This window comes from Tauraco erythrolophus, chromosome 2, assembly GCF_009769465.1.
Source record: "Tauraco erythrolophus isolate bTauEry1 chromosome 2, bTauEry1.pri, whole genome shotgun sequence".
In the NCBI taxonomy this organism is placed as follows: domain Eukaryota; kingdom Metazoa; phylum Chordata; class Aves; order Musophagiformes; family Musophagidae; genus Tauraco; species Tauraco erythrolophus.
In genome coordinates, this window is record NC_141466.1 from 6,748,012 (window position 1) to 6,769,940 (window position 21,929).

Consider the following 21,929-nt stretch of genomic DNA (forward strand, 5'->3'; position numbering starts at 1 on the left):
GAAGGAGATGAAACTTAATAAAATACTGAAGGATAAAATATCCCAGTGAGATAAACAAAAATGATTAAAAAGATAGGCTTGAAGGCTATGAAAATTGAGTTATGAGAATCTACTGAAGGACTATGAACCAAAATCTCCAAACAGACCTGCTAAACAAATAAAACCCTTTAAAAAAAAAAATATACCAGATGAAACACATCAACAACTACATTTTGGAACAAATCAACAACTACATTTTCAAGAATAAATTACTTTTCTAAAAAAAAGATTGTGGCAAGTAGTCTACAAATAAAAGGCTATTAATCACATGACACAATAGGGAAATTTGGGAGATTCATTATTCACATTACAGCTTATTGTATAGCTAACAAACAGCATAAAAGGAAAACAATGTAATTAAACTGTATGGAAAGATGCACTAACCATACAAAGGGAACAATGGTATTTTGAAAAGTCAAAAATAATAACGCTGCACTTAGTTACAGGCAAATTCTAGCTTCAATACCCAGTTTCCAGAACACTTCAGAAAAATTAAACTTCATGACATGTGCTGTTACACTGCCATCCTGTGGCAAGATACCTGCAGCTTTCTGTGAACATCACACAGTTCTCCAGATGATAATCTGCTTTCCAAAAGACAAGACGTAACATTCTTGTTCTGAAGACATGAAAACATCAGTAGAGATTCAGCTATATGTCAGGAGATACTGCTTAAGAAACACTAACTCTACTGAAATCACAATCAAAATTTCACTGCAGAGGGCTGATGACCTCGTCTGGAAGACAATTTGAAACTCTGGTTTCTGAAACCTAGTTTTCTGGCAGTTGAACAAAATGAGTTTATCTTATTCTTCTTCTCATGTTGTAAAAATGCAACACATTATTATAAGTAGATAATCTAATATGTGAAATACATTGATACACGACTCGAGATACAAAGGAGTGTTGATGTGACCCTCCAATTAACTTCAGGAATTTAGGAATCTTGTATTTCCTATTAATACCAGATCTTAGAATTGTGCTACTTCCTAGTTCCAGCCTTGCTCCAAGTCTCTGTATTAATAAGACAAGTAAGGCTTGAGTTTCTTAAAACATTTCAAAGTTCAAAACTGGAAACCTCTTCGAATAGAAAAAAAGTAAGTTTCTTTAGATGTTTTGCTGAATTTTAAAACAAGAATTTTAAAACAAGAATATTTTGCTCTTGGCCTACAAGTTAAAGCTGTAGTAAACTGTGAAATAAGTCTTCTGCATTACTGAATTCTGGCTTTAGGAGAACTCTCAACCACAATAAGGTAATAAAACAGAAGAGAAAGCATCCATGGCAATAATTGTTTCTTATCCCTACTCGGGAAAACACTTTAATATGGTAACTATGGCTCAACAAAGTCAATGAGGATAAAGGACATTCTTAAACACATGCAAAAGCTCTCTTCTGAGAAAGGACTGAGTACATTACGTGCTTACGTATCCCCCTGAACTAAGGGAGCTCACTTTAGGAATAGGAGATGAGTCAAGGATTGAACTAACATGGAAATATTTTCAGCTCAAAGAGTTGAAGCTCTCTGAGAGAAGGCCACAGAAGTATACACCATCAAATAAGCATGTAAAGACATTTGTAGTGCCAATTTCTGCATATTTAGGGAACATCAGCTTTCCAAAATAGTTGAACCTTATGACTTGCTTTCAAAACACTAGAAATTTGGCGTGCAAGATACAAGAATCTCAGGATGCAGAGCATCTTGCACAATTGGTCTCTAAGTTTATTAGAGAAGTTGGTGATTGTAGGCAAACCTGTCTGGGCCCCGTTGTGGCAAGATATTGCTGCCTGGGTAGAAAAGCTAGTTGTAAAAGTACGTCCGGTGGATGCTCACATACCTGGGAGTCAGGCCGCTGAAGAACATCAAAACAACCGCAGGTGGATCAGGCTGCTAAGATTAAAGTGGCTCAGGTGGATCCGGACTGGCAAAATAAGAGTGAAAAAATTTTAGCTTGTTGGGCCCATGATGCCTCAAGCCATCAAGGAAGAGATGCGACATATAGATGGGCCCGTGACCGAGGGGTGGACTTAACCATGGACACTATTGCACAGGTTATCCATGAATGTGAAACATGCACTGCGATCAAGCAAGCCAAGCGGTTAAAACCTCTTTGGTATGGAGGATGATGATTTAAATATAAATACGGAAGGCCTGGCAGACTGATTATATCACACTCCCACAAACACACCACGGCAAGCGCTATGTGATCACAACGGTAGAAGCAACCACTGGATGCCTGGAAACGTACACCATGTCCCATGCCACCACCTCAAACACTATTCTGGACCTTGAAAAGCAAGTCTTGTGGTGGCATGGCACCCCAGAATTGAGTCGGCAACAGGACTCATTTCTGAAACAATCTCACAAACACCTGGGCCAAAAAGCATGGTAGTGAGTGGGTATACCACATCCCCTATCATGCATCAGCCTCCAGGAAGATTGAACGATACAATGGACTGCTAAAAACCACACAGAACAATGGGTGGTAGAACTTTCAAACATTGGGATACACATTTAGCAAAAGCTGCCTTGTCAGTCAACACTAGAGGATCTGCCAATCAAGCTGGCCGTGCCCAGTTGAACTTTTATGTACTGTAGAAGGAGATAAAGTCCCTGTAGTGCACATTAGGAATATGCTGGGGAAGACAGCCTGGGTTATTCCTGGCTTGGGTAAAGGTAAACCCATTCGTGGGATTGCTTCTGCTCAAGGACTTGGGTGCAGCTGGTGGGTGATGCAGAAGGATGGAGAGGTCCAATGTGTACCTCAAGGGGATTTGATGTTGGGTGAAAATAGCCAATGAATTGAATCACATGATGTTAATTACTGAATAACCATGTCACTGCATATCATCATTGCTATAGTTGCTATATATTATACTACCAACATCATATTAAGAATTGCCAAGGTTAATGAAGAATGAACTTTGATGGAACCAGAACCGATTCCAACAACTGACAGCCAGCAAATTCCTCGAGATCGACGTCTTCAACCTGCATACCATGGACATGGACCATGCCGGATATACCAGCTACGAGCTCTGGGTGCAGCATGCAACAGAGACTAGACACCATGCTCCTCCTGTGTCCAATGTCACCTGCTCTACCAACTGAGCGAACTCCGCATCATCTCTCCCGCCTTGAAAGACTGTCATGACAGATGGAACCCAAAGCTATGGACTAAAAGAACTCAACGGACATTGTAGAGGGATGGCCATAGACTAAGTAAACGATATCTCTGTACATATATCAAAAGACAAAAAAAGCGATGGTGGTTAATTGAAATGTATTGGAAAGTATGGGATCTGAGCACAACATAAATGCTATGGAATCAGGGGTGGATACTGTCCTGGTTTCGGCTGGGATAGAGTTAGTTTTCTTCTCAATAGCTAGAATAGTGCTGTGTTTTGAATTTAGTATGGGATTTGGTACGAGAAGAATGTTGATAATATACTGTTGGTTTTAGTTGCTATGAAATAAAGGACTTTTCAACTTCCCGTGTTTTGCTAGTTTGCTAGAAGCTGAGAGGGAGCATAGACAAAGCAACTGACACCCGAACGGGCAAATGGGGTGTTCCATCCCATGCAACATCATGCTTAGTATAAGGATGAGGGTCGGCTGGACTCACTCTCTCTTCTGGGATTGCGGTTTCGGGATTCTTCTGCTCTGGGATCGCTAGCCAGGAACGGGCTGGGTTTTGGTCTGCGGAAGGTGAGGAATTGCATTTTGCATCACTCATTTGTATACTATATTATTATTTTTAATATTAATCTTATCATAGAATCATAGAATCATAGAATGGTTAGGGCTGGAAGAGACCTTCAAAGGTCATCTAGTTCAACCCCCCTGCAAGGAACAGGGATATCTTCAACTAGATCAGGTTGCTCAGGGCCTCATCCAACCTGGCCTTGAAAATCGTTATTAATCATTGATAATCATTATTACTTTTATTTTATTTTAATTATTAAATTGTTCTTATCTCAACCCACAAGTCTCCTTCCCTTTACCCCTTTGATTCTCTTCCCCATCTCCCAGGAGCAGGGGAAGGGTGACCAAGCAGCTGCGTGGTGTTTGGTTGCTGGTTGGGGTTAAACCACGACAGTGATTGACTTTAAATTAATTTTTGTGACATTTCTTTTTCTTGCCAATATCACTAAAATTCTTCTATGAGTTGCCCCACAAATTACTCAAGCTTCAACATATGTCAAAAAAAATCAGATCGTTTTTTCAGAACATCCAATAACAGAAACTGAATATCATCTGACTATCAAGAGAAAATAATCCACTGATCAGTTAAACAATTAAATTCTGCCAAAATATCACTGCGTCTTCAGAGCTGAGTTGCTCAACCCCAAATTCTATTTTGTACACTCGAGTGACACCTAGAGGCTGTCCCCTGCATGTGACAGTTTTTACTCTTGCTGAAAGTTAGGCTCTGACAAGAACCTTGATCCACTCTTAATCATTCTGGAATTCCTCCGAGATTTTCAGAATACATCTGATATCTACAAACGTTTTAGCTGTATGCTACAATATGTCATCATCGTACATGTCCCTTTCTACTTGTCATACATAGAAAACACAAGATAAGTAATGGGAAGCCCTCTATTTACAAGCCCTCAACTGAAAAATCAGGTGAACACAGTGAGCACATGCTCTCCAATCCATTGAAAAACTCCATGCATCCATATAACTGTTCTATTTTTTTCAAAAGTATTGTTTTTCTCCTTCCAGCAGAACAGGATTTGCACACATGTGTATGCTTTTGGGCAGGATGTGTTGTGTTTGGAATATGCTTTCTTTTCTTTGGTCTGTTCCACAGGTCATCAAAGTACAGACAAAACTCATCCTATTATTTTTGGGGCTGTCAAAGTTCCCAGGCTGGATTTCTTAGCTGCTGCTCCCGAATTCCATTGCCTTTGCAATAATGAGCAAAGTCTACACCTTTAAAAAAACATTTCACTGTCGGGAAATCGAACAAAGGATATTTGTGACACTGATGTTGGATATTGATGTTGGATACTGACATTGCAACATTTTTAGGTATAGTGAAAGTGTGATTAGTAACCTAAAGAACTGCTTAATATCAGCATGTCTATTATGCACCATGCAAAGTCCTTAGGAAGAACTATAAGACATAGGACCTCATCGGAAGAAACATGGGGGAAGAAAGTCTCCTTTAGATCAGCATGTCAAATCTTGGCTTACAGTAGCTTTGCATCTGGAATATTCTTAACCCCAGAACAGTGATTTTTAACTATACCAGGCTGAAAGTATCAAATTTAACATAGACTTTTATTCTTGGTTTTACCACAGAATCTATTCTCTATGAATCAGAGCTGCAGTGTTTCCTTTGGCCTATTCCCAAAACAAATCCAACTAAACAAGTCAGCTGAAGCGGCAAGATGGAATTCTCCTCCAACATGGATAATGGGCCTGACCAACACTTGCTTATAGAACTCAGACTGCAAAAGTACCTCGGGTCTGTCACAGGTGTAACGGCCATGGAACTCTTTAAGATGTTCTCATGGAAGAAGCGTTTCTGGAAACTTGACACAAGTTTGTACCAGTAACACGAAATCTTGTTGCTGTCTAGAGCCAGGTTTATTTAGAAAGCCTTGTAGCCCATTACTGCTGCTGACAGGTCAAATCATAGACAATACCAAATCTGCTTTCTGTGTCGATGATTAACACTGACTGGTTTTGAATTTACCATAACTGAGCATCCCAGCTGCCACACGCCACTCACTCTGCCAGGCTTAGATTTCACCCCAGCCCTGGGGGATTTGCGTGATCTCACCTTTCAACAGATTTGAAAACTCAGGTCTTTCTTCAGTCTTGCTGTCAGAAAAAGCTATCTAGCAATAGTCTCACCCTTCTAAGAATTACAACCCCACATATTCTGGGATTTTATATGATGGGCACCAACCCATACCTTAGTCATGTGAGCCACAGAAGCTTCTCATTTAACCCCAATCCTAATCATCACGGGAAGCATAATTTCAAGACTGACAGTGCTCTTCAGAATTTACCATAAAAGATGAATCACTTTGCATTCCAATCTGCCTCATCTTCCACAAGCCTGTCTGTTTGCCATATCCAGCAACATTCTACAGTTTCTGCTGTCCCAACTATTAGAATAACTTCAATAAAAGCTTCACTACAGTGAAGAGACCTCCATCTTCCACTTAATTAGATAACAGTCTGCCCCAGAAAGCCTTCTTCCTAAATTACTGGCATACAGGGCCCTGCAATACCATTAGCTTTACAGTCCCTTCCATCTCAACCATACATTAACGACAATGTCAGCAAAAAGAAGTGACTCTTGGCTTCCAAAAATCCTGCCTCAAATTCTCCTTGCTTCAGTAATTATCCGCACTAGCCTCAGAGGATACAGGACTACCTCTGCAGCCCTTACTCTCCAAAAGCCTAAATCGAATTCTAGGCTCTTCCCCCATCCGTAAGCCAGTGATTCTATGGTATGGTAGATAGACAGACTACCATACACCCTCCAACCCTGTCACTACAGCCCTTCCCCGAGCAGTGTGGCCATGGGAGTGTCCAGCAATAACATCCTCTTTTTCCTTCCTATCATGACAATGACTCTCTTAGAGGACTAAACATGCTGAGCCATAACAAAGTTCCTTGCAGAGACATCTCAAACCACCAGGATGAGCCGGCAATCTGTGCTGGCAGCCCAGAAAGCCAGCCGTATCCTGGGCTGCATCAAAAGGACCTTGGGCAGTAGGTTGAGGGAGGGGATTCTGCCCCTCTACTCTGCTCTCGTGAGACTCCAACACAAGAAGGACATGGGGTCCCCAACACAAGAAGGACATGGAGCTGCAGGAGCGCATCCAGAGGAGGGCCAGGAAGATGATGCAAGGGCTGGAGCACCTCTGCTATGGAAACAGGCTGAGAGAGTTGGGGCTGTTCAGCTTGGAGAAGAGAAGGCTCCACTGCAGCCTTCCAGTACTTCAAGGGGACCTACAGGAAAGCTGGAGAGGGACTTTTTACAAGGGTGTGTAGTGATAGGACAAGGGGCAATGGATTCAAACTGAAACAGGGGAGATTTAGATTAGATATAAGGAAGAAATTTTTCACTGTGAGGGTGGTGAGGCACTAGAACAGGTTGCCCAGAGAAGTTGTGGCTGCCCCATCCCTGGAAGTGTTCAAGGCCAAGTTGGATGAGGCTTTGGGCAACCTGGTGAAGTGGAGGGTGTCCCTGCCCATGGCAGGGGGGCTGGAACTAGATGATCTTTGAGGTCTCTTCCAACCCAATCCATTCTATGATTCTATGATGGAGACTTCATTGAGATGGCACTGCAGACTGTGCTAGGATATCCGTGTACGCATGAGCACAGTACGTAGGGTTATGTACACAGGGGAGGACAGTGCTCATGCAGCATGGTACCAGTAACTGTGAAACTGCGCAAGGGAGCTCTCAGATTACTCTGCCATATGAGACATGGAAAGCTACTGGGAGTCTGTCTTCACCAGTCACTGTCCCATAAAGGATTCTCAAGAAAATGTCTAGATTTTGGTAGTTTGTCTGATCACAGCTGACAAGCCAGGTATGGATCTCTTAGTTCCTTGACTGTACCGGAGTTATTGGGATTGGTGTTCACAATTATAAAAGAAAGTATTGAAGAGGCGGCTTTCCTGCAGCATCCTAAACAACTCACAGAGCTAATGGAAGGCTGGTCAAACAGAGATAATGTATCACAATAATCATAAACCAGTACTCTTGGGCAACCATTTTGTCATTTTCTCTACATTGAAAGCTGAGGCTAGAATTTGGATTAGACTTACAGTGTAAAAAATTATCTTTTTTTTTTTCCTCCTGAATCCTGCTAGGCTACAGACACAGAGTACATTATAATGAGGAATGGTGTCCCTGTTAATGACACCATTCTATGATTCTATGATTCTATAATGACGAGATCAGAATTCATTGTAGTTGTCCTATACGTATACTGAGAATTTGGATAAAGCTTCAACCCTTTGCTGCAACTTGCTGAGACCATAACACTAAAACAAAGGTGGCTTTGACTAGGATAGGTGCCTACCTTATGACTAGTCCTGAAACCATTTTAATAAAGTGTCTTGGCTACTGTAAAAGCTAGCACTAGAACTGTCACATGATTGTATGTTAATTAGAAACATAACAAATAACGTTGTAATCATACAATTCAGTTAGGAAGGGAAATCTGGATTTCTGGTTATCTGGTCCAATCTCCTGTTCAATGCAAGGCCAACTTCAAAGTGAGATCAGGTTGTTCAAGACCATTATTTAATTGAGTTTTGGTTACTACCAAGGACACAGATCTGCAAGAAAGCAGCAACAGAAATGCTGAAGAGCTGTATTTTTTGTTTGTGTTATGCCAAGACAATCCAGGACACCTGCCTATGAAAAGAAGAAATACCCCTACTTATCAGTTGAGCTGAGCACAAGCATTTGAGAAAGCAGAAGACAGGTCAAGTACCAGATAGAGATAACAGCACCTGTCACTAATAATAATTGACAAACACGAAAACGAAGTTTCAAAACGTGTATTCTTCTGGCAGCCAGTGTAACTCTTGGCAGAATTTGAAGGACACTATGCTTGGGAACTACGAATGCCACACTCACAGTATCGTAAGCATTAGCTGACCTCTAGGTTGTACAAATAGCACATGGTCAACTCAAGGCTAATCTTACCCAATTTTGCTTCTGAAAAGTTATGGCCACGTTATCCAAAATCCGCATTAATTTCCCAAGCCTTCCAATGTTTGAAAGAATTTCAACACAAACAAAAATTTATTGATTAATTTTTACACGGAAGAAATGAACAAAGAGCTCTTCCATGACAGTAACGAGCAGCTATTATTCTAAGAAAAAAACAAATGCTTAAACTAGCTACTAGATCAGATAGGAAAGAAATGTTTCTGCACTATCTGCATAACTTCAGGACATGCATTTGTGCTGCCATTTGCAAAAAACTTATGTCCATTCTATAGACACCCTCCTGACTCCAACTGAGGCCACTACCCAGAGACTTCATTCTTCTGCAAGCAACTTTATTAGTCTGAACTCAAGAGCTATTCTGTATTTTTTTTTAAATGAAGTATCCCTGAGAATACTAAAGCTTTTCAGTCTCTCCTTTTTCTAAATTCCAATTACGTGTTTTCAGTGTTTTGTAATCAGCTCATCAGCCATGAGACAGCCCTGGTACACGCGAGGAGGTACTGCTGAGCTTACTGAGATTTTTTTTCCTCTTTTGTAGAACACGTTGCCTTAGTCTAACGACTTCTTTGCAACGCGCACGGTTTTTAAATCAGGAGGCCTCTCCCGCCTCCCACGGGCGGTCACGCAGGTGCAGCGGGAGGCGGCGGGCGCACCCTGCCCTTTCCTGCGCCAGCAAACAGCCTCTGCAGCGATGGCTACTCAGAGACGTTTTTTCCTGGCTCCCGTCCACCCCCAGCTCCACCAGACACCGCCGGCCCACGTCTTGCGGCGGGCCTAGCGGCGCGCTGCGCCTCCACCCGCCGCGGCCATCACCGCCGCGGCCCCCGGCCCCCCCTCACAGGCTCCCGCCAGGCGCTGGCGGCACCACCCGGCCGGCAGACGCGCGACAGGACGGCCCAGGGCGCTCGCAGCCGGCTTCCCTCCGGCCATCGCCAGGCGCAGCCCCGCTCCCGCCGCCTCAAGGCGCCAAAGCCGACCTCAGCCGCCGCCGGCCAGCCCACAACACCGCTGTGAGAGGAGCCACTGCCGCGCATGCGCACAGTCCGGCACGCCTGCCTCGTCCCGGCCAGACCGCCCCTACTGCGCAGGCGCGCGCTCCCGCACGGCCTTACCGCGCATGCGCGCCGCTGCCGCCGCGGCTTTCCGGCGGGAAACCACGGGCGGGTGCGCTGCCCAAGGCGTCCCGGCGCGCAGCGCGAGCCGCGCGAGCTCTGCGTTCCTGCCCCGCTCCCCTGCGCGCATGCGCCAGGCGCGCTGTTTCCTTGGCAGCTGCGGTTGTTTTCGGCAAAACCACCTGCGCGGAGCTGGAGGGGGGGGGAGCGTGGGCTGAGGGAGAGACCACTGGTGGGGGGAGGCAGGGCAGCCACAGCAGCCAGCTGGCCGCGGCGCCGCCGCCGCCACGGAAGCGGACGAGGCCGATGTGAGTGATGTCGCCGCGGTGCGGAGGCGCGGCGGGCGGGGGAGAGCGGGGCCGCATCGGGCAAGGCCCGCGCCGCGGGTGACGAGGCAGTCTGGGGCCGGGGTCCCGGCGGGCGCTGCCGCCGCTCGTCCCCGTGCGCGGCTGCAGAGGCGGGTAGGCTGCGGCACGCCTCCCCGCCGCTGCTCCCTCCCCCGGCTCCGCTTCCCGCCTGCTGGCCCTGCTCTCTGCCGCCGGGGGCGGGGGGGCTCCGCCGGGGGCTCGCCAGCCGTTACGGAGCCGTTGGCGGGCGCGCGCTGCATGGCGCGCAGTGAGCGGCCGGGGGCGCGGAGAGCGGCGGGAGTTGGGCCCCGCGCGCCGCGTGGCGGACGGGGCGAGCCCCGAGGCTGGCTGGGGGCGAGCGGAGCGGCCAGCGCTGCCGGTAGTCTCCTGGTCTCGGTGCCCCACGGCGGCATAGTCCCTCCGTTAGTGTTTCCTTTCCCCTCTCGCTACAAGTCCTGTGGCTTACGCAGGTGAGACCGCGTGGATCCGGTGCCTCTCCGTGCCTGACGTGTTGAGCCCCGAAGCCGTGATGCGTCCCCCGCGTGAAGAACGTGTATCTGCACGTTAAGTGCCGTTAATCCCACCAGTTGGTCCAGTTAAAGGCGTGCGCTGGGAATGTTCCTTTGTATCTTTGTCATTTGCAGTTATTCCTCTACGAAAAGCTGAATGCCGCTTTGGAAATGAAAATGCCTGGGGTGGTCTCGTGATGAGAACCCATTTTCATAATTATGATCCAAGAAAGGCAGAGACTTAAAATGTTATAAACAATAAAAGTGAGCCATAGTTCCTTACACGGAACTGAAGTCCATAGTTTTGTCATCAGGACAGACAGGGATTGTTTTCAGCCTTCTCCTGACCAATGAAAGGTGCCAAATCCGGGGAAAAAAAATGACAGTTACCCTGAAGCTAAAGCTTTCTGATATGTTACTATTAGAAAACTCAGATGAGTAGCACCAGCTGTTTTAAACATCCTTTTACATTAGCGTGAGCACAAGGTTTTTACAGGCACATCTAAACTGGTAGAAAGCTGCTCAGTTTTAGCAGTGTTTATTTGTTACGTATGTGCATAGGTATTTACACGGTAATCATAGAATCATAGAACCATAGAATGGTTCGGGTTGGAAGGGACCTCAAAGATCATCTAGTTCCAAACCCCCTGCGATGGGCAGGGACACCCTCCACTACACCAGGTTGCCCAAAGCCTCATCCAGCTTGGCCTTGAACACTTCCAGGGATGGGGCATCCACAACTTCTCTGGGCAACCTGTTCCACTGCCTCACCACCCTCAGAGTGAAAAATTTCTTCCTTATATCCAATCTAAATCTCCCCTCTTTCAGTTTAAATCCATTGCCCCTTGTCCTATCACTACATTCCCTTGTAAAAAGTCCCTCTCCAGCTTTCCTGTAGGCCCCCTTTAGGTACTGGAAGGCTGCAATAAGATCACCCCGGAGCCTTCTCTTCTCCAGGCTGAACAGCCCCAACTCTCTCAGCCTGTCTCCATAGCAGAGGTGCTCCAGCCCTTGCATCATTTTCGTGGCCCTCCTCTGGATGCTCTCCAGCAGCTCCATGTCCTTCTTGTGTTGAAGACTCCAGAGCTGAACACAGTATAATAAAGTCTGTCAGTTTTCTGGACTTAAATACTGAACTTTCATGAATAAAACCAGATTGTGGGTTTGTTTTTTTTTTGGTCATGTTTGTCATTAGTGAAGAGGAACAGATTCGACTCTGTTGTTCAGCTGTATAATTCTGAGCTAAAGCTTTTTCAGATCTCAAAGTAGTGATACCTACAGATAGCTGAATTAGAAACCTACTAGTAAAACCCCAGATATCCCACTGATGAGGTGACTGATCTCATCTAAAAGATGAGAATTAAACAAGGTCTGATGTTCTGCTTATTTTCAGCCACTGAAGACTACATTCACTTTTTGCAATAAAAGAAAAACAAGGGATTTAGTTCATGAAAATCCTGAAGTGTGCACTTACATTTTATCAACTCAGTTTCCTAAATGGTCCTAATTAGCTAGGAAATTTGTCACTTCTCATTGTGTAGTACAGATTCTGTATTTTCTGCTCCATTATACTATAGGTTTGATTGTTTGTGTTTTTTTAATTATTTTTTTTAGTGATCAGTAAAAGTGTTTTTCATGAATAGCGGGCTTTGTGGCATGTTTTGCGTAGATAATTCCTATATTACGAATGCAGCATATAGCAACTCAGTGAGTATTGTAAAAAGAGCAAGAATTTAATGTAGAATTACGTTTATAAATACAGATAGAATATTAGAGAAGAGCAAATTAGACAATTTTCAGGAAGGTGTATAGTAAATCTTGAAAGTTTGGGCTTAATGATTTTGTTTTCCTTATTATTCCTGATGGCTGGAGTATGCCACTGTTCCAAGTTTGTATTCCTGGATTGCCTTACATTAACTAATACAGAAGAGATCACATCTGATCAGGCAAAAATGCATCTTAAAAGATACATCTTAATGATAACTGAGTTTATTCAGGTTGGGACATTGTGGTGCTGAACTGTGATATCCAGTTAAATCTCTCCTATTTTAAGGTGAGATTACACTGGGTAAACAGCCTTCTTATCCTTGTTGATTAATGATCTATATTTACACAGGTCTAATAGTTGCTTTAACTCACCATGTCAAAGATCATGTAATTCTAAATGGGAAATGTGCATAAAATAATAGCACTGTCATTAGAGGACTGTGTCTCTTAATTTTATTGCCACAAGAGGATGGGCTTTTACTGAATAAATAGAGAGGAAATAGAAAATGGTGCACACGCTGGTGAACTTGGCAAATCCATGCGTTTTACAAAGAGTGGAAGAGGAGGTGAGCCTACCCTTTGAGAGCCTCTGCCTCTTACAAAGCTGGCAGAGAGGAGGTGAGCCTACCCTTTGGAAAGGTGCTTGTTCCATTATAAGCAAAAGTATCTGCAAAATTTATTTACGTACTTTTTTTTTGTGGTGTGATTTATTTAACCTTTGGCCATAAAATTATTTCCAAACTTGGAACAGGTATGCATTTTATTTTGCTGTTGTGTTCTATATCGTCCCATAATTTTTGTTTTAAATTTAAGAGCACTTCAGCATTTAATTTGCTTGTAATTATTTTTTTCTGAGGGGTGGTTGAAATCAGTCAACTAATCATAAGAGACTTTTCCATATTTCTGCAATCCTCAATGAATTATTAAAGTCATAGAATCTGCTGTGTTTTATAATTGTATTTAGTATTCTACTTTTTCAAATTATAAATATTTTCTAGCCAATTGTGAACTGACTACTTGAATAACTAGTACTTTTAAAACTGCCTTTTGGTATAACTAAGTATAAATTGCAAAAGCAGATTTATTTTTCAATAATATTTTCTGTTTTCATTTCTTGTAAGAAGTGTTATTTTTAACTTACTGTTTTAGTTGTGACAGTTAAAGCTTTGCAAGTCAAAACATATTTTAGCTAGAGAAAACATTACTACCTTGTCAGTGACGTGATTACATATGAAGCTTATTACAGAACAAAACATTTTTTTTTTTTGTCCTCTGTAAGTACCTTCTGGTCATCCTTGCTCATTTCAAACATCCTTAGATTGTTTGATACTTACTATAAATGCTTTGTTTAATATATGAAATAAACTAATGACACCTGGCAACTGACTGATCAGCACTTAGAATCATAGAATGATAGAATGGTTTGGGTTGGAAGGGACCTCAAAGATCGTCCAGTTCCAACCCCCCTGCCATGGGCAGGGACACCTTCCACTACACCAGGTTGCCCAAAGCCTCATCCAACCTGGCCTTGAACACTTCCAGGGATGGGGCACCTACAGCTTCCCTGGGCAACCTGTTCCAGTGCCTCACCATCCTCAAAGTGAAGAATTTCTTCCTTATATCTAATCTAAATCTCCCCTCTTTCAGGGAGATCCTTCTATCTCTGTCATCCCAAACCAACCCTTACGCTTTGCCTTTTTTTTCTTAATTTGTTTTGGCTGGCCAGCAGACCAAACTACTGTGAGTAAGAAATGTGAAATGACCTGAAGGTCTGTAGTGTGTAGGGGACAGGGAAGAAACAAGTAACAGTGTGAAAGAGAGATGAGAGGGGTCTGAAGGTATGGATGTGCAGATGCTTGAGGATGTAAGCGTAGCCTCAGCCCTTACCAGGATAGGAAGGATACACGTGCCCAGGAGTGATTTTTAGTGTTGAGGCCAAGTGATATGTTCGGCCCACTTTAATGCTGTTAAACTCTTAGCCCCAAATCAGAGAGGCCACATGCAAACCACCTGTTAATAATAATGTATTCTAACTCCTAAACTGTACCCAGGAGTTGCTTGGGTGAGTGTTGGTGGCTTGGACCAAAACAGTGCCGAGGATAATGCAAACATGTAGCCTGGCAGCATTTAGTGCTACGTCTCAATTTATTCGGATAGGGGTAGTCTGGGTGTCCAGTGAACTGAGTTAGTGGTGTCTAACAGAAAGGGTTTCCTGGGGAGAACTTGGAGCTGTTGCCTGGTGGGCTGTCAGGGAGATTGGTGTGATGGTTTATCACAGGGAAGGCTAAGGAGAACGTAATACAGTAATGGAAAGCTGGATTTCATCAGCTCCACTGTTTACAAAACAGCTTTTTTGTGTTAAAGTTTTTTGTAAAACATTCTGAATTTTCTTGATGAAAAGATAAAACGGTGTAATGTTTTTATTTGCCTTCAAGCTTTGTTTGGATTACATTGGTTTTTCTCCACAACCAGGAGGGCCTAACATTTTTTTCTTTAGAGAAATGAGCTTCATGTAATTGCTTGTCAGCTTTACGTAAGATACAAATCCTGTATGTAAGCATAAATATTTAGAGATTTGTAATAAAGTTCGATTTGCTGGCAGATATTAATCTTTGCATCGAAAGCTATCAGCTGGCTGCAATGTGACTTCCTTGATGATGCTGTCAGGACAGGAACCTGATTAGAAAGGCTTTGTGGGTCATTATTATTTACATGAGCTGGAGACCTGCAGTACTGGAGTACTTGACTATTGCCCAGAAATATATAGCTGATTAAACTGCTGTAGTGTGGGTTTTTATTCACTCTCCAACAACAAGTATCAGATAGATGCTGAGATTTGGTGGCAGGGAACTTCTAATAATTTAGGCAAATAGTCTAGAAATAATTGTTTCCCTAAATAGACCTGTACTCATGCTTGATATTAATTAGCATGTCTTCAATTGTTAGCTTCAAGTCTATGGACCAGTAATGTTAATGAGAGTTGTTAATTACTTTAAATAGAATGGTGAATTCTGAGGAAGAAGCAGCTGGTGTGCTGAGCCACTTTTAACTGAGGACTGAAAATGCCAGCAGGTAAGAATGTTTTGTGTTTGATTTCCAATATATACTTTATGGTCAGAACTAGATGCAAGTGATAAGAGTTACTTCTGTCTATAAATGTTTAATGCTGCCTTGGCACTGTTTTGAGTCCATGTTTATAGCTGATTTTCGAAGCGTTGGGTTTTTTTATTATTATTTTATTTTTAAATGTAGAGGCTTTTGTAAAAATTGTACTTATAATGGTAAATATGCCATAGTGAGGATTCAGCAGCCTTTTTCAGGAGTGTGCCAGATTGCACTTTTGATTCCTTAACTACAAGTTAAGCATTACTCCAGGGGAACTAGAGCACCTACTGCTTCAAGGGTTGAAATGCTACTGATAGCAGTATCATGATTGACAGAAATGCAGAGACTCTCAGCTCCGACTGACTTCAAATCCGTGCATGCTCCTGCCTCGTACGGATCTGTCTCAGGGCAGTGCTCCTTTGGGTTCCAGACTCAGTAAGAACCCAGAGCTGCTGCTTCTCCTGGATAGAGTGTCACCTCTGTTAGCAGTGTGCTACTGTTGATAAACAACGAGGGCAATACCTGTCCTCTGCTTTGGCTAGCCCAAGTTTTGTGCTGATCCTGATGTGTGTGCTCTCCAGAATGTGCTTTTTTCAGGAAACAGGTAGATGGTGCCAGCTTCACTAACAAGTAATAGCCTGGTGTGATTGTACAATGTTGCTGAGTTATCCTGGTGTGGTTTATGTTGTCAGTGGAAATTCTTAACTGAATGCCAAGTGAATTTCTTGGTGAAATAATTCTTAGCGATAAAATAATTCTTACCCTTTGTGATTTTGAAGCATGATTACACACTTTTTTTTAGCAATGGTGATTATTGAGCTAGTGAATCACACTCTAGATTTCTTTTTGCAGTTGAAAGTGAGGCAAAGGCAAAAACCAAAGTCCGCTTTGAGGAAATCTTCAGACGTCATGCTGGCCTAACAGACAGGAAGAAATCAAAGAAGACGTTTCACTGTCAAGAGAATATTGTGGTGAGTTTGAACACATGCGAGCTTTGTTTGGTTACCTGCCTTAATGGAAAAAAGATTGAGAAAATTTATTGTAGAAAGGAGATAGAAGCATTCTAAAAAAATAAAGTATATTTCTGCACATATCCTTTGGTTTTGATGTGGCTTTTATTTGTTGTTTGTGTACCAGCAATGCGTCCTTGTAATTTGGAGGTATGACAGAATTATATAGAATATAATACTGTTAAAAAGAAAGTGGCATATGCAGGCATGCACTCATTTGAAGTCCACCAGTACTTTTTTCCTACTCAAGTTTTCCAGAAAAGTTTTAAGATTTTAAAATTCAGTATTGACTTTAGTGGGAGTTTGAGTGATGGGCTTGTAGAATTATTGGCTGTAAAAGTATTTAATTTTGAGAGTATTACATCTGTGTAATACATGTGTGATTTGAAAACTGATGAGAATTTATAATAATAGTAGCGATAATAATTTATTTAATTTCCTAGAAATTGCTGGTATAAGAATTTGCAAAAAATATTAAACAACATGTGAACCTTTTTTTTTTCCCAACTTGATCTCAGTAATCAGCATGTTTCGGCATGTGCTGAGCTTTGTGTCTGAGTGGTCCCTTAGGAATGTCTACGTAGGGAATACAGACGTATAAGGATTTGTTTTAAAGATTTTGGCCTCAGCTTGTGACTTGCACATTAGGAATTATTCTGTCACCCTGACCTTGTGGTTAGATGACATTTTTGTTTGTGGCATATCCCTCAGTAAAAGACCCTCAGAGATTCCTCTGAGTTATGGTTCATGTTGTAGCTTTTTTCCTAAACAGAAGAATAAATGTTTAACATGAGTCCTATGTATACCAATTATTAACTTACAATGTTTGGAATTTCAAAAGAAAGCAATTTGCTTAAAGGACAAGTGTTCTGTTGTTTTTTTTGTTTGTTGCAAGTGTTGCAAGTGTTCGTTGCAGTTTTTTTGTTTGTTTATTTTCCTCCTGTTAGGTTTTATGTTTTCAGTCTTTTTTGTTACAGTTGTATCCATACCAGATGCTGGAAGTGAATGTTCATTCTATAATACTCATTTAAGATGGAGTGTATTTTGTATAATATCAGAATGTTACATGGATGTATTATATATATCTGGAATACTTACATTAAACTTAGTATTGTGGTGCTTTTTTTTCCTTTAGATTGACAATTTGCAGTTGTTTTTTGTGTGGATTTTTTTTTTATTTTGCATTCCTAGAAGTATATGATATTTAGTCAATAGTTTATACAGAGAATCAACATATCTAAAATATAGCATAGAAGAGTTAGAGGGTATTTTTTTCCTTTTTTTGCTGGCATATGTGTAAATACAAGATGAAATTCTTCCTTGGGTAGGTTTACTTTTTTTAAGAAATGAGAGTTTTTAAATCTGTACCGTATAAGTATTTTGAGCACGTAATTGTATGTTCATATGCAACTACATATTAGTCATAAATATTAAGCTTACTTTGGTTTTAAAATTGGTTTTCATTCCCGAAGTATCTGATGTCGAACACTAGTGCCTTGGAGTTACCTAAAAACACTTAAAATCACAGTGAATAGAATAAAAAGTTAATGGTATACACACAAATTAAGACGTGTTTTTAGGATCAGTGTGGAAGCCTAACTGTATGATTTTGTTGAAGCTGTAGACTTTTACCAATCAAAGCACTAAAAAACTAAGAACTTGAGGAGAATGTGTATTGAAACCTAATACTGACCATTTTGAGTATTTCCTTAAAGTGTGGCAAAGTTGCAAGAGCTCATCTTGGCGTTTTGCATGCTTCAGCAAATAATGAGTCATTTCTCTGTAAGAAATAAACGTGTGTGGGAGGGGGAAGAGGAGATAGATGGAGCAGGTTGGCTGCTTTTCTTCAGTTTTCTTCACTTTATTTAATATAACTATGTAGAGTTTCACATATCTTGAAATAATGTGAAAGTTATCAGTGATGGTTGTCTTTGTGTCATGCACTTACCATAAATGGTCTCCCAGGTTTGATCAGAAACAGGTCATGGTTGAGAGCATGTTTCCACTGGAAACGTTGTAGTCTGCTGCTTTCTTTTGTCTCTAGTGAACCTAGCCTTTCTTAGATTAATAAAACGTTTTCCATCGTAGTTCACTGTTTCCTTGAAACCTGAGTTCTGGAGCTGCAGAAGGTTGCTGTGGTTTTAAATGACAGAAGTGAGGGTAAGGAGATTGCCTGCCTGTTCTGCTCTGTGTGCCCATTGCCTGGAGAGCCTGCCTGGAGAGACGGGAAGCAACTTGACTGGAAGAGGAAAGGCTGATGCTGGTAGGGCAGAATGAGTTCAAAGTCACAACTGATAGGAATGAAGTCATAACTGAATGTAATGGAGATGAAGATGGACATCAGCTGGGCCAGTGAAAGGTCCGCTTTGTTGTTCAATAGCCACAGGTGCAGTAGGTATGAGGCCTGAAGACATGGCTGAAAAACCAAGCAATTGGGACACAGTCAGAAAGCGCATTTGTTAGAATCCCTTCCAGGGCTAACAGTCCCCATATTTATTTTTTACTGGTTGTGCCTCCTATTACAAGTTGTTAGAATGAGGCAAGCCTCAGACCAGGCAATACCCAGATAGATCAATCTGTCTAAAGTCAGTGTGAAAATGATTGAGTTTGTTTGGTTCCATCTAAATTTCACGGTAGAAAAGAGGATGTTTAACTCAGAAGCTGTCAGTGAAGTTTTCTACCAGGTGAAAAGACAGGTCTGTTTATGAAGCCAAGAATTTCTTCCCTAGACCATAGTCTGACCAGCTTACAGTGTTGGGTTGGGCATGCATCCATAACTAAGATTTTGTATTCAAGGCAGGACTGCAACAGATTTATCCCTTTGAAGCCTTTCACTTTCTACCTTACTGCATCTGCTCCTTCTCTTTCTTCATAAGGCCCTGGATGACAGTTGGAGTCTGGAGTTTCGTCAGGGTACAGGTAACAGGAGTCTATCTCCAGGCTTGAAGTGTCTTGTATTATTCTGGGTAGGGTGGATGTTTTACAGAGTTCTTCTGACTAATTCAGTACTTTAGCTTCTGTCTTAGATGTAAAACAACCTGTGGAGCTTTGAGGTTGTAGAGTTTTCCCAGGGTCTGTTTTGTAGCCCTTTTTTTTTTTTTCCATATGCTGACAGGCACTGAATAATTGTTGAGATTTCTACTGGTTTTTAGCTCTTTGAGTCTTATATTTAAAATGGGAGAACTGCTGATAGTTGACTATATACTTCACCTATACATTTTCTCAATGTTTTCTGTTAAAATTTGGTGCAACTTCCCCAAGCCTGTCTTATCTGTAAATGAAAGTTGTTCTAGCTTTGAGCATCTGCATTTTGTAGTCTGATATGAGCAATGGCAGTAAAATTGGTGCATTAAAGTGTTTTTTTAAACAGCCCATGCAACTAGCCAGCATCACAAGTACATTCATTACCAATTCAGTTGTAAGGAAATAGTCTTTTCCAACCAATATGTATAAGCCCTTCGGTGGGCTGGCAATGTCCATTCCTGATATGAATGGGGGTTGGAACTGGATGATCTTTGAGGTCCCTTCCAACCCAAACCATTCCATGATTCTATGATATTTCAAGGTATGCCTGTATTACAGGAAGAAATTCAGGTGCCTCTGTAAATCTCGTAATCTGAGTTTCCAGATACCCTAGGCAAAATCACTTGATGTGTTTCCAGGTTCCATTCGCGTATATTTGAGAGGCCTTTTTGAAAAGGAGTAAGATTATTAGGTGTTGTCCTTGCTGTCAGATCTGGACTGCGAATGGCAAGCGAGGTGACCTGGAGTTGGCTCGCTGTGGTACCAGCCTTGTGTGAGCCCACCTGCCTGCACCTTAGCTGGTGGCCGTGTCACACTCTTGCTGCAGCAGTAGCACAAGTAGGTCTGCTCTCAGGGAAGAGTGCGTCCTCTGCCCTGGTGGTGTTATGTGGCCATGGAGTTTTGAAAAAACGCCTTCTCGTTTGTTCCATGCTTTAAGCTGAAGAGGTCAGGTTCATAGAATAGAATCATAGAATTGTTAGGGTTGGAAGGGACCTTAAAGATCATCTGGTTCCAACCCCCCTGCCATGGGCAGAGAAATCCTCCACTACACCAGGTTGCCCAAAGCCTCATCCAACCTGGCCTTGAACACTTCCAGGGATGGGGCATCTGCAACTTCTCTGGGCAACCTGTTCCAGTGCCTCACCACCCTCAATGTAAAAAATTTCTTCCCTTTATCTAATCGAAATCTACCCTCTTTCAGTTTAATTCCATTGCCCCTTGTCCTATCACTACATTCCCTTGTAAAAAGTCCCTCTCCAGCTTTCCTGTAGGCCCCCTTTAAGTACTGGAAGGCTGCGATAAGATCACTCTGGAGCCTTCTCTTCTCCAGGCTAAACAGCCTCAACTCTCTCAGCCTGTCTTCATAGCAGAGGTGTTCCAGCCCTCGGATCATCTTCATGGCCTGCCTCTGGACTTGCTCCAGTAGCTCCATGTCCTTCTTATGTTGGGGCCTCAAGGGCTGAGCACAGTATTCCGGGTGGGGTCTCAAGAGAGCAGAGCAGAGGGGCAGAATCACTTCCCTCGACCTGCTGGCCACACTGCTTTTGATACAGCCCAGGATACGATTTGCTTTCTGGGCTGCCAGCGCACATTGCCGGCTCATGTTGAGCTTCTTATCCACCAGCACTCCCAAGTCCTTTTCCTCAGGGCTGCTCTCAATCCATTCTCTGCCCAGCCTGTACTTGTGCTTGGGATTACCCTGACCCACATGCAGGACCTTGCACTTGGCCTTGTTGAACTTCATGAGGTTCTCACAGACCCACCTCTCCAGCCTGTCAAGGTCCCTCTGGATGGCATCCCTTCCCTCCAGCGTGTCCACAACACCACACAGCTTGGTGTCATCTGCAAACTTGCTGAGGGTGCACTCGATCCTACTGTCCATGTCGCCAACAACGATGTTAAATAGCACTGGTCCCAGTACTGACCCCTGAGGAACCCCACTTGTCACAGGCCTCCACGTGGACATTGAACTGTTGACCACAACTCTTTGAGTGCAACCATCCAGCCAATTCCTTATCCACCAAGTGGTCCATCCATCAAATCCATGTCTTTCCAATTTAGAGACAAGGATGTCGTGTGGGACAGTATCAAATCCTTTGGATTAGTCCAGGTAGATGATGTCAGTTGCTCTTCCCCTATCCATCAATGCTGTAACCTCATCATAGAAGGCCACCAAATTAGTCAGGCAGGATTTGCCCTTAGTGAAGCCATGTTGACTGTCACCAATCACCTCCTTATTTTCTATGAGCCTTAGCATAGTTGCCAGGAGGATCTGCTCCATGATCTTGCCGGACA

The 21,929-nt window shown here is 42.7% G+C and overlaps 1 protein-coding gene across 1 annotated transcript in view; it reads left to right on the forward strand.

Moving 5' to 3' along the window:
* Positions 1–9,792: 9,792 nt before the first annotated feature.
* AHI1 (Abelson helper integration site 1) overlaps positions 9,793–21,929 on the forward strand; it is a 103,505-nt gene continuing 91,368 nt past the window's right edge. Inside the window, exons 1-2 of the mRNA XM_086631959.1 lie at positions 9,793–10,009; positions 16,420–16,571. Coding sequence (XP_086488085.1) covers positions 9,793–10,009; positions 16,420–16,571 — 369 coding nt within the window. The remainder of the gene's footprint in view (positions 10,010–16,419; positions 16,572–21,929) is intronic.